General features: G+C 40.7%; 2 protein-coding genes across 2 annotated transcripts; both read left to right on the top strand.

Annotated features, from left to right (window-relative positions):
• The first annotated feature begins 2,969 nt into the window (after positions 1–2,969).
• LOC148755249 (olfactory receptor 7A17-like) lies at positions 2,970–3,899 on the top strand. Its single transcript, XM_088791718.1, has one exon. It carries the CDS (start codon positions 2,970–2,972, stop codon positions 3,897–3,899), a length of 930 nt encoding a protein of 309 aa, XP_088647844.1.
• Positions 3,900–16,186: 12,287 nt separating this feature from the next.
• LOC109439073 (olfactory receptor 7A17-like) lies at positions 16,187–17,134 on the top strand. Its single transcript, XM_019719264.3, has one exon. It carries the CDS (start codon positions 16,187–16,189, stop codon positions 17,132–17,134), a length of 948 nt encoding a protein of 315 aa, XP_019574823.3.
• Positions 17,135–18,494: the final 1,360 nt, after the last annotated feature.

Below are 18,494 nucleotides of genomic sequence, written 5' to 3'. Positions count from 1 at the left end.
CAGGATCTGGGTGTTGCGTTTGACTCCTGAGCTGGCTGTGAACTGATGCTTCACTCCTTCCTGCTGTCTCGTGTGGGGACAGAGCTTCAGTCTCATCATGAACCATCCAGGGAGTAATTCTGACTTCCACACAGAGTCCTCCCTCTCAGAGACCCCATCCAGGTGAGTCTGAGAGCCCAGCAGGTACTGAAGGAAAGGGTCAGAGAGGTCAGAAGCTGAGCACACTTACCTGAGTCACTGCGACCCTAACAGCCCAGCCAGGAGACTAGAGATCTCCGTGTCTGTGTTTTTCGGTTAGTAATGGATTTATAACTAATTCATTTAATACATTAATAAGGATGGTTGAATCTTCCATAAAAGGACCATAGTTAACAATTAAGTGGTGGGCATGGATGTACCGTTAGGTGACATTTTGGAATGAGTGAGATGCATAAAGTAGTTGCAGTACAGTGAAAACATATCTGAGGATTTTTGCTGTTCGAGGAGTGAGAGATAGAGTGTTAGCTGCGGAGGCCAGTGCACTGAATTGAAATTTCTAAGATGGAGTTTATTTGAGCATGTTTTGCATTCACTGGAAAGATCCAGGCCAGTGGAGGCAGGAACTACCTTGCAACAGCTGTTCTTGAGACATGCATTGCAGTATTTTCTCTCATCCTGGGTAGTCACATGAAAAAATTATTTAAAAAGTCTGAAGAGGAATACTAAATTGTTTTCATTGCATTATTTCATTCTTGGTGAGGCTGCATATATTTTGGTTTGTTACTTGTTTACTTTTATTTTGGAACAGTTAGTAGGAATTTCTATCCCACACTGAACTTTTCCCCCCTGGTGATCATTGTCTTCTACATTTTTAATGAAATTCTGTCATATGCATTGGAGTATAAATAGAGAATTGACCAAATTTTAGGCAAAGAGGACACAGTGTTGAAACAAAACACTTTGGTGGTGGAGAAATAAACGTCACCCGTTGTACCTTAAATCTTGATGCCACGAAAGCATTGTAGTCAGACCACGTTTACATTTATGCCATGAGGACTTCAGTGCACCTGCTAATGGGGTGGGATGTCTCCATTGTGGTTTAAAGTTCTTTTCCACTTCATGTGGATTTTCAAAGTAAAATGCCCTCACCCAGGGGAAGATAATGAATGAGTGGAGAGGCTTCAACTCAGTCGCCTCTGCAAATTTTTTTGAATAAATGTCTGTATTAGATTCTGTTGCTGCTGTAAAATATTCCTGTACTAGTTGATTAAAATAAACAGATATATGCTCTCACAGTTCTGGATGTGAGAACCCGAAATGAGTCTCATGGGCTGATATCAAGGTGTCTGCAAAGCTGGGTTCCTTCTAGAGGCTCAGGTGAAATGCTGTTTCCCTTCCTATTTCAGTTTGTATTCTGGCCCCTGCCTTTCCTGGCTCATGGCCATTCCTCCGCCTTCAAAGCCAGCAGTTTAGCTTCTTCATCTTGTCTCTCGCTTCTACCTAGAGGACCATTGTGGTTATGTTAGTGTCACCTGGATGACACTGGGTCATCTTCTTAATGTCAGCCGGTTAGCAAGCCTGTCCCATCTCCTACCCTAATCCTCCCTTGATATAAAAATATGAAATGCAAAGGCACTTCAGATGGGGTGTGGACGTATTTTAGAGGCCCTTATTCTGCTCAATACAAATTCTGTTAATAGTGTATTATTGGGGTGGCCGGTTAGCTCAGTTAGTTAGAGCATTGTGCCAAGTTAGAGCAATAATACCAAGATATCCGGTTCGATCCCCGGTGCACCCTCCTTACAAAGACAAAAAACAGGGTAGTATTATGTGTCACTCAGGGGCCCACACATAAGAGAAATGAGCCCAGAATTTATTACAGTTTCTGGAATATGTGAGCACACTAATTGCTTTAATAATACATGCAAAGAAATAATTGATTCAGAAAACCTGAAACTGCCTGCCCCTGACTCTGACACAGGACTTCACCTGCTCCTCAGAGCGGGGGCCACACACCAGGAGCTGCAGCATCAACACCCCCGGGAGCCGGTTAGAAATGCAGACTCTCTGAGCCCCCAGGCCCTGCTGACTCAGATTTCGCGTCTGGTAGGAGGCTGTTGATTGTAGGCACTTACAGGTTGAAGTGCTGGTCTTGACTGGGTTTGCTCACCTTCTCTCTGTTGACTTGGGGGCTGAATAATGGTTGGGTGTGGGTGCTTTCCTATAGATTGTAGCTGTTATCAGTATTCATTCAGGGAATGCCAGGTACCCCAGGCACTAAATCATTTCTGGGTGAGAAACACTGCCGGGAAATAACCTGAAGTTATTATAATCAAGACCCATCAGATACTCCGATATTCGCTTCGGACAGATCACTAAAGCCCTTCTGTTCCAGCCCATGGCCTTTGCACTGGCCATTCCTTTTTCCAAGTACACACGCCCACGTTTCCTTGCGTCTTCCTCACTTTCTTCACTGAGGTCTCTGTTCTAATGTCACCTTGTTTGCAGGACCTGACTAAATACCCTTGAAAAAAAATCAAACAACTAGTCGCTACCTTGTTTTAAACATGCTTTCCTTTTCTTCATATGATCTGTCACCATATGAAATGTTATATATTTTTATTATTAGCTTGCATATGTTTTTTCCTTCATTGACTTGTATGACCTTCTGATTTGCAGCACTCCAATACTCACAGACTAGACAGTACCTAAAACATGGTGAACACTCAATTTATATTCATGAAATGCATGAAGAATTTCTCATGAAAACAGTAGAAAACATAACACCTTTGGAAAGAAGGAGAACGGACAAAAATTCCTAATCTGAGATGGCACAGGAAAGCTCTAGAAGGAATAAGATCCATATACAAGTATTGAAATTAATCACTTGGCTGCAAAATATAGATTGTAGCATTGGAGCATCTGAGTAATGTCAGTTTGTATGAAAACTGCTCACGTGCTTTTCCTGTCTTGGAAGTCACGTCTTCCTCATGGAACCAGAGAATCTTACAAGAGTTTCAGAATTTGTTCTCCTGGGACTTTCAGAGGAGCCAGACCTGCAGCCCCTCCTCTTTGGGCTTTTCCTCTCCATGTACCTGATCACTGTGTTAGGAAACCTGCTCATCGTCCTGGCCGTCAGCTCAGACTCCCACCTGCACACGCCCATGTACTTCTTCCTCTCCAACCTGTCCTTTGTGGACATCTGTTTCACCTCCACCACCGTCCCTAAGATGCTGGTGAACATCCAGACGCAGAGCAAACTCATAACCTATGGAGGCTGCATCACACAGATGTACTTTTTTATACTCTTTGCAGAGTTGGATAACTTCCTCCTGACCGTGATGGCCTATGACCGCTTTGTGGCCATCTGTCACCCCCTGCACTACACGGTCATCATGCACCCCCAGCTCTGTGGACAGTTTGTTCTGTTGTCCTGGATCATGAGTGTCCTGATTTCTTTGTTAAATAGCCTAATGGTGCTGAGGCTGTCCTTCTGTGCAGACTTGCAAATCCCCCACTTTTTCTGTGAACTAATCCAGATGATCCAACTTGCCTGTTCTGATAACTTTGTTAATAACCTAGTAATATATTTTGTAGCCGTGCTACTGAGTGGTGGTCCCGTGGCTGGGATCCTTTACTCTTACTCCAAGATTATTTCCTGCATACGTGCAATGCCCTCTGCTCAGGGGAAGTATAAAGCATTTTCTACCTGTGCATCTCACCTCTCCGTTGTCTCCTTATTTTATTTAACAGGCCTGGGAGTGTACCTCAGCTTTCCTGCTGCCCACAATGCACACTCTAGTGCTACAGCCTCGGTCCTGTACACAGTGGTCACACCCATGCTGAACCCCTTCATCTACAGTCTCAGGAATAACGATATAAAGGGGGCTCTGAAAAGATCCTTTGGGATGACAGTATAAAAGGGTCGATCGTTCTGTCTGTAAAAGTGCCCTTGATTTCATGGCTCCAAGTCTAAAACCAGACATCGTGATTCTTTAATCAGATTGTGTTTGTTCTTCTTTTGTTTATAATCTGGAATTTCCTTTTCTTTGAGTTCAATTTCTGTGTATGACTTTTACATATTATTTATTTTTTTACATTATAGTTGACATTCAATATTATTTTACATTAGTTTCAGGTTTACACCATAGTGGTTAGACATTTGTATAATTTATGTAGTGATCCCCCCATTAATCTAGTACCCACCTGGCACTATATATAGTTGCTGCAATATTATTTTTATTCTGTGAATATATACAATAATCTGTATGCTGTGCTTTGCATCTCTGTGACTATTTTGTAAATATCAATTTGTGTTTCTTAATCCCTTCACTTTCTTTACACAGCCCCACAACCCTCACCTTTCTGGCAACCATCACTTTGTTTTCTGTAAATTGAGTCTGTTTTTGTTTTGTTTATTTTTCTCTTTACACTCCACGCATAAATGAGATCATATGGTATTTGTGATTCTCTGTCTGACTGTTTTACTTAGCATAATACCCTCTAGGTCCATCCACGTTGTCACACATGGTAAGATTTTTTTTTTTTTATGACCACGTAATAATCCATTGTACATATGTACCACATCTTCTATATCCAGTCGCAACAGATTAGCTCTTAGGTTGCTTACATATTGGCTCTTGTAAATAGTGTTACAGTGAACATAGGGGTTCATATAACTTTCCTAATTAGTGTTTTGGATTTCTTTGAATCAATACTAGCAGTGGAATTGCTGTGGTCCATATTGGCTGCACCAATTTGCAGTCTCACCGACAGTACATGAGGGTTCTTTTTTTCTCCACGTCCTCAGCAGCACTTGTTGCTTATTGATGTATAACAGCCATTGTGACATGTGTGAGTTGCTATCTCATTGTGGTTTTAATGTGATGATTAGTGACCTTGACCATCTTTTTATACCTATTGGCCATCGGTGTGTCCTCTTTGGAGAAATGTCTATTCAGGTCCTCTGCCCTTTTTAAGTGAGATGGTTTGTTGTTTTCAGTTTGAGTTGTATGAGTTGCTTATAAATTTGGGATATAACCCTTATGTGATGTATATTTGGCCAACGTATAGTCGCAATCAGTAGGTTGTCTTTTTTTGTTGTTGATGGTTTTCATTGCGGTTCAAAAAGCTTTTAGTTGGATGTAGTTCCACTTGTTTATTTTTTTGTTTTGTTTCCCCTGCCTAAGGAGATATATAAGAAAACAAATATTACTCAGAGCAATCTCAGAGAATTTACTGCCTATGTTTTCTTCTAGGAGTCTTATGGTTGTACGTCTTACATTTAAGTCTGTCATCCATTTTGAGTTTATCTAGTGTATGGTGTAAGAACGTGTTCCAGTTTCACATTTTCCCATATATGTAAGTTTTCCAATACCATTTATTACAGAGATTGTCTTTACCTCACTGAATATTGTTGCCTCACTTTCATAGACAAACGACCACGTAAGTGTGGGTTTATTTCTGACCTCTTTGTTCTATTCCATTGAATTATGTATCCTTTGAATGGGAGAATATTTTTGCAAACAGTGCCTCTGATAAGGGACTAATATCCAAAATATACAAGGAACTCATGCAACTCAACAACAAAAAAACTAACAACCCAATTGAAAAATTGACAGAGGACCAGAAGAGACATTTCTCCAAAGAGGACATACAAATGACAAATAGACATATGTAAAAATGCTCAACATCACTAATCATCAGAGAAATGCAAATAAAAACCACAATGAGATATCACCTCACCCCAGTCAGAATGGCTATCATCAACAAGACAAATAGTAACAAGTGTTGGAGAGGCTGTGGAGAAAAAAGAACCCTCATACACTGTTGGTGGGAATGCAGACTGGTGCAGACGTTATGGAAGGCAGTGTGGAGGTTCCTCAAAAAATTACGAATAGAATTGTCATATGAACCAGCAATCCCTCTCCTGGGTATCTACCCAGAAAATCTGAAAACATTTATACATAAAGACACTTGTGCTCCAATGTTCATTGCAGCTTTGTTTACGGTGGCCAAGACATGGAAACAACCAAAATGTCCTTCGATAGATGAATGGATAAAGAAGTTGTGGTATATATACACAATGGAATACTATTCGGCGGTAAGAAAAGATGATATAGGAACATTTGTGACAAATGGATGGATCTTGAGAGTGTAATGCTGAGCGAAATAAGTCAGACAGAAAAAGCAGAGAACCATGTGATTTCACTGATATGTGGTATATAAACCAAAAACAACAAAAGAACAAGACAAACAAATGAGAAACAAAAACTCATAGACACAGACAATAGTTTAGTGGTTACCAGAGGTTAAGAGGGGTGGGGGGTGGGAGATGAGGGTAAAGGGGATCAAATATATGGTGATGGAAGGAGAACTGACTCTGGGTGGTGAACACACAATGGGATTTACAGATGATGTAATACAGAATTGTACACCTGAAATCTATGTAACTTAACTAACAATTGTCACCCCAATAAACATTAATTAAAGAAAAGAATTGTGTGTCCTTTTTCATGCCCGTACTGTGCTGCTTTCATCACTGTAGCCTTGCAGTGTAGCTTGATATCAGGTGACACGATATCTTCAACTAGGTTCTTTGTCAAGAGTGCTGTGGTGCTTCATGGTCTTTTGTGGTCCCATATCAATTTTAAGATTGTTCTAGTCCTTGAAAAATGCAAAGTTAATATTTAGAAATCAGTTGAATTTTTATACACTAATACTGAACCATCAGAACGAGAAATAAAGAAAACAATCTCATTTATAATATCATTAAAAAAATACCTCAGAATAAATTTGACCAAGGAGAGAATAGATCTATACACAGAAAAGTGCATGACACTGAAAAGAAATTGAAGAATATACAATAAATGGAAGGCTATACTGTGGTATCGGAGACGAGAAATTAACATCGTTAAAAGTCCATGCTACCCAAAACAATCTATTGACTTAATGCAATCCCTATCAAAACACCAAAAATCATCCAAGTACATTTGGAGACGTAATTAGCTTTATTAAGTGATTTGTGAATGAAGCAGTATCCCTTCCAGCAACCAGAAGGGAACAGCCAGTGGTTGTACCAAATGGAAGGTTTTCAGTGAAGAAGGGCTGCACGAGGAGCTATTAACAAAAGAAAAGAAAAGATTCAGTTTAGACCTGGGTTTTTTTGGGAGGAGGAAGGGAATTGCAATGTGTTTTATCTACAAATTTCTTCTTCCTTCCATGGGGGATGGAGAGGGACCCTGTGACCAGTGCTTTCACAGAAATTCCAGACTTGTTGATTAAGATTACATTTCTAACAGAGGTTGAAACTACCATTCCGTCCCATATTAAATCTAAGTTTGGCCTCATGGGTTTTTACCACCAGTGATGCCATTTTGTGCCTGTGATTTTCTCTTTAACTGTAGTAGGGACACTTTAACAATATGAATTCTTCCAAAAATTGAGCAGAGAATATCTTTCCATATTTGAGTCTCCTTTAAAATGCATCCATTGCTGAGCCATCCAAAAATTATGAATACATATTGCATGAATATATATATAAATATTTATAGATAATTATGTTATAAATTATATAACTATTTATAATTTATACATGTAATCAATACATAATTAATTACTTTGTTATGTGATTGTAAATAATGTAATCACCCTGATCTTATTTACGCGTTTCTGATGCTGGTATGAGATGGTGAAGCTAATTCAGGTGGATGCTGTTAGAAAAAATAAAATGTTTGGAAATAGGTGGTGAGTCTAAGAACTCTTTCACAGGTAAGGAGTGTATGTACACATACATATATGTACATTTTTACCTGACTCTATTTCAGGTAACACACACACACACACTCACACACACACCCCATCACACAGACTCATTAATGTCACCTTTCATGTGAAAAGAAACTGGAAATTTGGAGAGAATAGCATTTAAAGAATGAATGGTTAAATTAACATGAAATTAGAAGAATTAGAACTTTAGGCATATGGATTTAATGTAGAATGTTTGACCTTAATTTTAGTAATGAATACATTTCCTTTCTTTATGTCCAAAGGCCTGAGTCAGAACCACATTTATTTTATGCAATGGAAAATTTATTAGGGCATTTAAGGGAACAAATTCCCCAAATTGACTTATCTCAATGCTGTTGGCTGACAAATAATATTGAGTCGGTAGTTCATCGTCAAAAAGGTTTTATTTGGGAAAAGGAAAGAACCAGGAAAAAGATGGCTGCCACCCTGACCTGCACATGGAGACCCAGTGAGGCACGTGCTCTAAAATGGTAGATTATATATATGTATAAGGGAGACAGGAACCACAGAGTTTTTTCGAAAAGAAAGTTAGGACCATAGATTTTTACCAGGTGGGCTCATAACTTCCACGAACTTATCTCCACATTTAGACCTCGCAGCCTGATCAGTTTCCTTAAAATGCCAGTTCTCTTTGCAAAAATAAGAATTAATGCAGACCCATATGATGGATGAAATTCTTAAAGAAAGGATGATAGTATGAATTTGTGACTGTGAGAGAGACGGCATCACTGTGCTTCATGCAGAGACAGGGAAGAAGTTAACCATGAGAAGCACTTACACCCGAGGATAACAGTGACAAGTATTGGGGGGGCCCACAGCCTTCAGGTAGAAGGGGACTTTGTGTGTTTTCTTGGACTGCGGCAGAGTATAGATTTGGAGGATGTGATCCCAAAGTGTTTACTTTGTCACTCGTGAATTAAGATATTTTTTACTTCATTAGGCAGACGTGAACTCAGAACACAGTGAAGTCTCCCTCTATGTGGTGTCCCGTCCAAGCCCCTGGCTGGCTGTTTGGCAACAGGTGTCCTGCGATGGGTGATACGGAAGAAGGGAGCCTGCCCCTTCCTGAGTCACTGCAGTGACGTCACTTGAGCTGAGGCGACTTGGGGGAAACACTTTAATGGCTAAACATTCTAGCTTTGATTTTTCTCAACAGAAGTGTATTTGTTTTCTTCACAATTTGGGGATTTTTCTTGGAAGACTTGGCTCCAAATGAATTCATGAGCCAAGGAAGAGACTGAGGAAAGGACAACACTGGCTTTCAAGGGCAAGATAGTTTCATGTCAGCTGCTGGCTAAGGTAAAAATGAAATATTAAAAAAATGTTTAAAAATTATGTTACTATTGTAAATTCTTTCAATATCTGGAATGACCTGGTTTCTTAGCCACCAGTGTTCTTGATCAATATTTAAAGGAAATGACAATTATTCTTCAATTAAAATATAGATGAAAGAAATAACCTTTGCATCTATGGACAACTTCACTTCTTTGAGACTCTTCAGTTTTCTCAGTTGTGAAATGTGGATAATTCAAGTATCTTTTCCATAGATATTGGAGAAGATTGAATGAGAAAATCATTAAAAATAGCCTAATGGTATTTGACATATATAATGACCCAATAAATGCTGCAATAATTATTCTGCCCAGGAGATGAGCAAGAATACATAGGTGGTAATCAGCTTGCTTCCCAGAAATTAGTGCAGGAATTTGGTAGCATATCAACTGGCCCTGGAAGGAGACTATGAAAACAAATCAAATCACTTACTCCCTGAGTCTGCAGAATTATCTGCTCAGAGAGGCCGTTACATGTGCAAGTTGGCACCAAGCAGCAGAATAGAAGGAACAGACCTGGAAGACAGACCTGATTACAATGCAGGTGCGTGTGCTGTGTGGCCAGAGCAGTGCAGGGCCACCATCTTCACTGGTGTGACACCTGTCCGCCAGGAGTCTGTGAGCCTACGGAGTAGGAATGTTTGTAAAGTGCCTCGCATGTAGTTAGGCACAAAAAAATGGTTCTGAGAACATTAGGAGCAGGTTTTACAAAAATAACTCACATAAGGAATTACTTGAAAAGCAACCTCATGCTGTGTTCTAGATTCAAAGCCCAGAGATCGCATTTTGCTGGACATTGTTCTCTGCAGTCCTGGACTGAGCTCCCTGTTTGGTCATCAGGAGATCCTGCAAAACTTTGATTTTGTTTGAAACATTGTTAGGCTTATTGTACTATGCGTGCAAAAGCAGATTTTGGGGACACATTGAAACAAACAAAAAAATACCGTGTCATCAACCCCTCCGTTTACCTGAAAGCTAAATTACCCAGAAGAATTATTTCTGAAAATTCTAGTGATTCTGATTTATTGAAATTTATTAAACACGAGGCTGAACAATAACATTACTGCACGCAGCTGGAACACACATCATTTTTTAAAACATTATTAATGTTTTAAGCTTATTTATGAAACCATTGAAGTCGCATAAACTGGTATGTGAATAATTAAGGCAGCATTATTCAATTAACCCCAAAGAATACATACCGAGGGGGGTGCCCAAAAAGAGTAAATATTTGAAGAGATGTTATTTATGTATCACTTTTCGAAGTTGAATTGAATTACAGTCGGAACGTGTAGTATGATGTTTGCTCAAAGGATGGTATTAATCAAATGAATGCTAGCTTCATTCATCGTGTTACTATTTTAATACTGTTTTCTCCTTTCTTAAAATGTATATACCTTTACGGCACCCTCTATATGTCCACAAACTGGTGAGTAGATAAACAATGTGATATATCCATGCAGTTGAATACTCTTTAGCAATGAAGAATAAAAAGGAACAAACTACTAAAAAAAAATAAAAGAAAAACAAACAATGAAGTCCACAGATTATGCCAGTGTCGTGACACATTTTTCAACTTTTTATAATGATAAATTTAAAACATGGGATTTATAGATGATATAATACAGAATTGTACACCTGAAATCTATGTAATTTTACTAACAATTGTCACCCCAATAAATTTAAAAAATTAATTAAAAAATATTTAAAACAGAGGAAAACTGAAAGACTAATACAGTTCATCACCTTCGTTTAACACATAACATTTGCATTATTGCTTTATGTGCATTCTATTTCAGCTGGGAAGCATTTGAAAGCACACAGTAGGACTCTTCATTGAAAAACTACGCATGCCTTGTTTCATATCAACTTTCCTCTGTCAGCACTATTGGACTTGGGAACATTGGCAAAACTACCTGATATTTAATATTTAATTCACATTCAAATTTCTCCTGCTTAAAGTTTTGAGCCACAGCCCTTTCCCTGTGTTGGTATACTTTCTTATTATATAAAAGCAGTTATCAAAAAGGATCTAAACCACCACTTTACTCGTGAAAAGTACTGAAGAAATACATGGGTTCCTGCCCTCAAGTTGCTGGAAGGAGCACTGATGGGGCAAAAACACCCGTGTGCGACCCCGAGATGAGAAACGGGCCTCCATGGAGGGCAAGCCCAACGTAGAGCTTCATTAGCAGCGGGTCTGCGTGCGGCTCCGTGTCTTCCTGCATCATCAGCGAGAGGGCCTTTGAGGCTCAATAGGCAGAACGGGTGGTGCCAGCAAACATGGAGTCACAGTCAGACTTGAGTGATATGTGCCTCACGTTCCTGTGCATGGCACTTAGTAAATGGTGATTTAAAACACAGCCCCCGTTTTCACAAAGGTCAATGTGGAGCTGCGGGGAGAGCAAGTATGTTCCTGAAATAGTAACAACATTGGAGGAGAGGGCTCAGTGACGTAGGGTTAGGGTGGTGGAGAAACAGCCCAGCAACATCTGGGGATTTTGAAAAACACTTAAAGCAAAGCGTCCAATAGAATGTGGGGGCAGAGCCCCAGAAAGTAGTTTCCAGGCTCTCGGCCTCACATAGACAGGTGCTGGCTCAGGTAGTAAATGGCCATCAACTGTGATGGGATGGCCATCAGCTGTGGCTAGTTGGCTGTCAGCTGTAACCAGTGAGCCATTGGCCACTAATATAAGTGCTGTGGCTACGCTAGCAGAGAAGAGAGAAAGAATGGGGGCTAGCAAGAAGATGGTGGCTGGGCTGGCAAGTGTGGATGGCGGTTTGCGGACAGTGTGAATCCAGCCTCCAGTGAGAGTATAGTGCCGCCAGAGAGATTATAGTGGTATGACTCCCCTACCTATGGCTCCGTGGGTGTTCCTTTTTGGCCTCACCATATCCTGCGTTCTTGTGTGGGAAGTGGGAGCAGAGACCCCGCAGGCCGCCCCGCATGACAAGAACTTTCCGCGAGGGACATATTCTATGTCTGTCCTGTCTAATGTGGTAGCTGCTGTTTGAGGCTGGTATGACTGGGGAACTGAATTTTAAATTTAATTTTAATTAAAACTTTGAAATAGTCTCACGTACCTAGTGGCTACTGTGTTGTACAGCACAGCTCTTAACTCCCAAGACTAATGTCCCTTAGGCCATTGAAATCCAAGAGGATTTCAGCAAGACTCACAGTGTTCACCAGACCAGCAGTAATAACAGGGACCATAAGGCCCAATGTGGTTCACCTTCTGTCCATCCCTGAGCCCATTTTTCTAATACAAGTTCTGTTTTTAAAGATGTGCCTCCTCTCTACTAACACTTGTAGACAAAATTATGAGAGCTGTTTTAAGAAAATCTGAACAGATGAAAATGTCATCTTTTGGGGAGAACCACTTTCCTAATTGATTTTGCTTTTTCAGGAGGCTGGAGCCTTGTATGTTGAATTTAAAAAAAACAGAACCAAGACCTATCACCTTTGAAGGCTTCCAGTATTCATATCGTGTAATTCTAATAAATGTGGTTAAGGCACAGGATACTCAGACTAATGTACTTTTAAAACAGGGAGATCAAGACATGAAGAAATAAAACCCAAATTCATTTGACTTCAAACCCAGTCCCCGGGGAACAGAGATTCATTAGGAAAAATTTTCCTTTCTGTTTATTCCAGAGGCCCCGGGGGAAATCGGATGCTCAGCAGAGGGAATAAGAAGAGGGAACTGTGCCTGATGAGCAGATACACAGAGCGCTGTAACGCTCCTCTGTGCGGTCCCTCAGCTTGTACCACGTTGGTGGACAGGACCTGGGTGTTGCGTTTGACTCCTGAGCTGGCTGTGAACTGATGCTTCACTCCTTCCTGCTGTCTCGTGTGGGGACAGAGCTTCAGTCTCCATCATGAACCTTCCAAGGAGTAATTCTGACTTCCACACAGAGTCCTCGCTCTCAGAGACCCCATCCAGGTGAGTCTGAGAGCCCAGCAGGTACTGAAGGAAAGGGTCAGAGAGGTCAGAAGCTGAGAACACTTACCTGAGTCACTGCAACCCTAACAGCCCAGCCAGGAGACTAGAGATCAGCGGGTCAGTGTTCTTGGGTTATTAATTGATTGTGGGGACAGAGCCAGGAGTGCAGTTTCCAGGTCCTCGGCCTCACTTGGAAAGGTACTGGCTCCTGTCGTAAATGGCCATTAACTGTGATTGGATGGCCATCAGCTGTGGCTAGTTGGTCGTCACCTGTAACCAGTGAGCCATTGGCCACTAATATAACTGCTGTGGCTATGCTTGCAGCGGATGGTGGCTGAGCTAGGAAGCGTGAGATGTGTTTAGTATGGTGGATTGCAGCTAGCAAATGGGGTTGTTTGTTTCGCAGAGAAGCAGAGGGCAGGTTGCAGATCACGTGGCTCCTACTCCCTGTCTCTCCATCCCAGCCGCCAGCGAGAATATAGTGGTACGGCTTCCCTATCTGTGGCTCCATGGGTGTTCTTTATTGGCCTCACCATGTCCTTCGTTCTTGTGCAGGGAGTGAGAGTAGAGACCCCGCATGACATCCTGCATGACATAGATTTATAACTAATCCTTTAATACATTAATATGGATCCTTGAATCTTCCGTACAGGGACCATATTTAAAATTGAGTGATATGCGTGGATGTGCCCTTATGTGACCCTGTAAAATGAGTGAGATGCATAAAATGGTTGCAGTACGACTAAACCATATCTGAAGATTTTTGCTGTTCGGGGAATAGGAAAATAGTGTTAGGTGTGGAGGCTGGTGCAATGAAGTGAAATTTCTAAGATGGGGTATATTTGAGCATGTTTTGTGTTCACTGACAAGATCCAGGCCGGTGGAGGTAGGAAATACCTTGCAACACACATTTGTGAGAAATGCATTGCAGTATCTTCTTTCATGCTGGGTATTCACATGAAGAAGTTATTTAATAAATAGAGGAATACCAAATAGTTTGAATTATTTCATTCCTGGTGAGGCTGCATATATTTCTGTTTGTAACTTGTTTACTTTGATTTTGGAACAGTTAGTCAGAATTTCTATCCCACACTGAGCTCTTTTCCCCTGATGGTCATTGTCGTCTACATTTTAAATGAAATTCTGTCATACGCTTTGGAATGTAAATTGAAGATTGACCAAATTTTAGGCAAAGAGGACACAGTGCTGAGAACAAAACACTTCGGTGAAGGAGAAATGAAGGGAACCGTTGTACCTTAAATCTAATGCCACAAAGGCATCTCACACCACGTTTACATTTGTGCCATGAGGACTTCAGTGCACCTGCTAATGGGGTGGGATGTCTCCAGTTTGATTTAAAGTTCTTTTTCACTTCATGTGTGTTTTTAAAGTAAAATGCCCTCACCCAGGGGAAGCTAATGAATGAATGGTGAGGCTTCAACTCAGTTTCCTAGGCTAATTTTATTGAATGAATGTCTGTATTAGATTCTATCGCTGCTGTAAAATAGTCCCACATTAGTTGATTAAAACAAACAAATATATGCTCTCACTGTTCTGGATGTGAGGAGCCCGAAATGAGTCTCATGGGCTAATATCAAGATGTCTGCAGAGCTGGGTTCCTTCTAGAGGCTCAGGTGAAATTCTGTTTTCCTTCCTATTTCAGTTTGTATTCTGGCCACATGCCTTTCCTGGCTCAAAGACATTGCTCTGCCTTCAAAGCCAGCAGTTTAGCTTCTTCATCTTGTCTCTTGCTTCTACCTAGAGGACCATTGTGGTTACGTTCCTCCCACCTGGATGACACTGGGTCATCTTCTTAATGTCAGCCGGTTAGCAAGCCTGTCCCATCTCCTACCCTAATCCCCCCTTGCTATAAAATATCAAATGCAAAGGCCCCAGCTATAGAGTGTGGATATATTTTGAAGGCCCTTATTCTGCTCACTACAAAGTCTCTTAAAATTATATTATTATACACTCAGGGGCCCTTATATAAGAGAAATGAATGCAGAATTTATCATAGTTTCTGGAATGAGTGACTACACACTTGCTTTAAATATTAATACATGGAAGGAGATATTTGATTCAGAAAACCTGAAACTGCCTGCCCCTGACTCTGACACAGGACCTCACCTGCTTCTCAGAGCAGGGGCCACACACCAGGAGCTGCAGCATCAACAGCCCCGGGAGCCGGTTAGAAATGCAGACTCTCTGAGCCCCCAGGCCCTGCTGACTCAGATTCCGCGTCTGGTAGGATGCTGTTGACCGTAGGTACATACAGGTTGAATGCTGGTCTTGATAGGTTTGCTCACCTCTCTCTCTTGACTTGGGGGCTGAATAATGGTTGGGTGTGAGTGCTTTCCTGGGGATTGTAGGTGTTATCAGGATTCCTTCAGGCAATGCCAGGTACCCCAGGCGCAAAATCATTTCTGGGTGAGAAACACTGATGGGAAGCCACCTGCAAAGAATTACAATCAAGGCCCATCAGATATTGTGATATTCATTTTGGACAGATCTCTAAACTCCTTCTGCTCCACCCCAGGACCTTTACTGGCTATTCTTTCTTCTAGATACACACGTGTCCACATTACCTTGTGTCTTCCGCACTTTCTTCACTGAGGTCTCTGTTTATATGTCACCTTGTTTGCTGGATTTAACTAAATGCCGCTGGGAAAAAAAATAAAAACACTAGTTGCCATCTTGTTTTACACTTGTTTTCCTTCTTTATATGACGTGTCACCATATGAAATGTTATATATTTTTATTATTAGCTTGCATATTTTTTCTTTCACTTACCTGTATGTACTGTTGTTTTACAGCACTCCAATACTCACAGACTAGACAGTACCTAAAACATGGTGAGGACTCAATTATTATTCCTGAAATACACAAAAATTTCTCATGAAAACTGTGGAATATATGACACCTTTGGAAAGAAGCAGAAGGGGATAAAAATTCCTAATCTGAGATGACACAGGAAACCGTAGAAGGAACAAGATCCATACAAAAATACTGAAATTAATCACGTGGCTACAAACATAAATTGTAGCATTAGAACTATCTGAGTAAAGTCTCTTTGTATGAAAATTACTCATGTGATTTTCCTGTCTTGGAAGTCACGTCTTCCTCATGGAACCAGACAATCTTACAAGAGTTTCAGAATTTGTTCTCCTGGGACTTTCAGAGGAGCCAGACCTGCAGCCCCTCCTCTTTGGGCTTTTCCTCTCCATGTACCTGATCACTGTGTTAGGAAACCTACTCATCGTCCTGGCCGTCAGCTCAGACTCCCACCTGCACACGCCCATGTACTTCTTCCTCTCCAACCTGTCCTTTGTGGACATCTGTTTCACCTCCACCACCGTCCCTAAGATGCTGGTGAACATCCAGACGCAGAGCAAAGTCATAACCTATGGAGGCTGCATCGCGCAGATGTACTTTTTCCTACTCTTTACAGGGTTGGATGTCTTTCTTGTAACCGTGATGGCCTATGACCGCTTTGTGGCCATCTGTCACCCTCTGCACTACACAGTCATCATGCACCCCCGGCTCTGTGGACAGTTGGTTCTGGTGTCCTGGATCATGAGTGTCCTGATTTCCTTGTTATATAGCCTAATGGTGCTGAGACTGTCCTTCTGTGCAGACTTGCAAATCCCCCACTTTTTCTGTGAACTCAACCAGATGGTCCAACTTGCCTGCTCTGACACCTTTCTAAACAACGTGGTGTTATATTTTGTAGCTGTGCTGGTGGGTTTTGGTTCCCTGACTGGGATCCTTTGCTCTTACTATAGGATCATTTGCTGCATACGTGCGATTTCATCTACTCAGGGGAAGTATAAAGCATTTTCTACCTGTGCGTCTCACCTCTCGGTTGTCTCCTTATTTTATTTAACAAGCCTAGGAGTGTACCTCAGCTCTCCTGCTACCCACAATGCACACTCTAGTGCTACAGCCTCGGTCCTGTACACAGTGGTCACACCCATGCTGAACCCCTTCATCTACAGTCTCAGGAATAACGATATAAAGGGGGCCCTGAAAAGATTATTTGAGATGACAGTGCTAAAGGGAGGATCGTCCTGACTGAAAAAGTGCCCTTGGTTTCATGGCTCCAATTCTAACACCAGACATTGTGATTCTTTAATCAGATTGTTTTTGTAGAATTTCCTTCTTTTATTTATATTCTGGAATTTCCATTTGTTTGTGTTCAACTTTCTACATAATTTTTAAAAATTGTTTACTTTTCCATTCAGTTGACATTCAATATTATTTATTATTTGTTTCAGGTGTACACTATACTAGTTAGACATTTATATAATTTATGTAGTGATCCTCCATTAGTCTGTACTTCCTGGCACTATGCGTAGTTGTTGCAATGTTATTTACTATATTCTGTATGCTGTACTTTACATCCCTGTGACTATTTTGTAACTACCAACTTGTATTTCTTAATCTTTTCACTTTTTTTACCCAGCCCCACAACCCTCACCTCTCTGGCAACCATGAATTCGTTCTCTGTAATATGAGTCTGTTTCTGTTTTGTTTATTTTTGTCTTTACATTCCACGTATAAGTGAAATCATATGGTATTTGTCTTTCTCTGTCTGACTTGTTTTACTTACCATAATACCCTCCAGATCTACCTATGTTGTCACAAATGGTAATATTTCATTCATTTTATACAATAATCAATTGTATATATGTACCACATCTTCTTTATACAGTCATCAATTGATGAACACTTAGGTTGCTTATATATTTGGCTCTTGTACATACTGTTGCAGTGAACACAGGGGTGTATATATTGTTCCTAATTAGTGTTTTGGATTTCTTTGGATAACTACTCAGAAGGGGAATTGCTGGCTCATACAGTAGTCCTATTTTTAGTTTTTTGAGGACACTCCAGGCTGTGTTCCACATTGGCAGCACCAATAATAATCCCACCAGCAGTACATGAGAGTTCTTTTTTTCTTCACATCCTCACCAGCACTTGTTGCTTGTTGATTTACAACAGCCATTGTGACACGGATGACTTAATATCTCATTTTGGTTTTAATTTGATGATTAGTGACCTTGACCATCTTGTTATATACTTATTGGCCATCGGTATGTCCTCTTTGGAGAAACGTCTACTCAGGTCCTCTGCCCTTTTTTAAATGGGATTTTTTGTTGTTTTGAGGTTGAGTGTTGTATGTATTCTTTACAAATTTGGTGTCTAACCCTTATCCGATGTATTATTGGCGAATGTCTTCTCCCAATCAGTAGGTTGTCTTTTCTTTTTGTTGATAGTTTTTATTCCTGTGCAAAAACTCTTAGTTGGATGTAGTTCCATTTGTTTATTTTTTGTTTTGTTTCTCAGCCCAAAGAGATATGTCAGCAAATAAATTTTACTAAAAGGAATGTCAGAGAAATTACTGCCTGTGTTTTCTTCTTAGAGTTTTATG

This window comes from Rhinolophus sinicus, chromosome 15 (assembly GCF_057876585.1).
Source record: "Rhinolophus sinicus isolate RSI-liver-muscle chromosome 15, RSI-T2T, whole genome shotgun sequence".
NCBI lineage: Eukaryota > Metazoa > Chordata > Mammalia > Chiroptera > Rhinolophidae > Rhinolophus > Rhinolophus sinicus.
The sequence above is the reverse complement of the archived record's forward strand: the minus strand, read 5'-3'. Positions and strand labels throughout refer to the sequence as shown.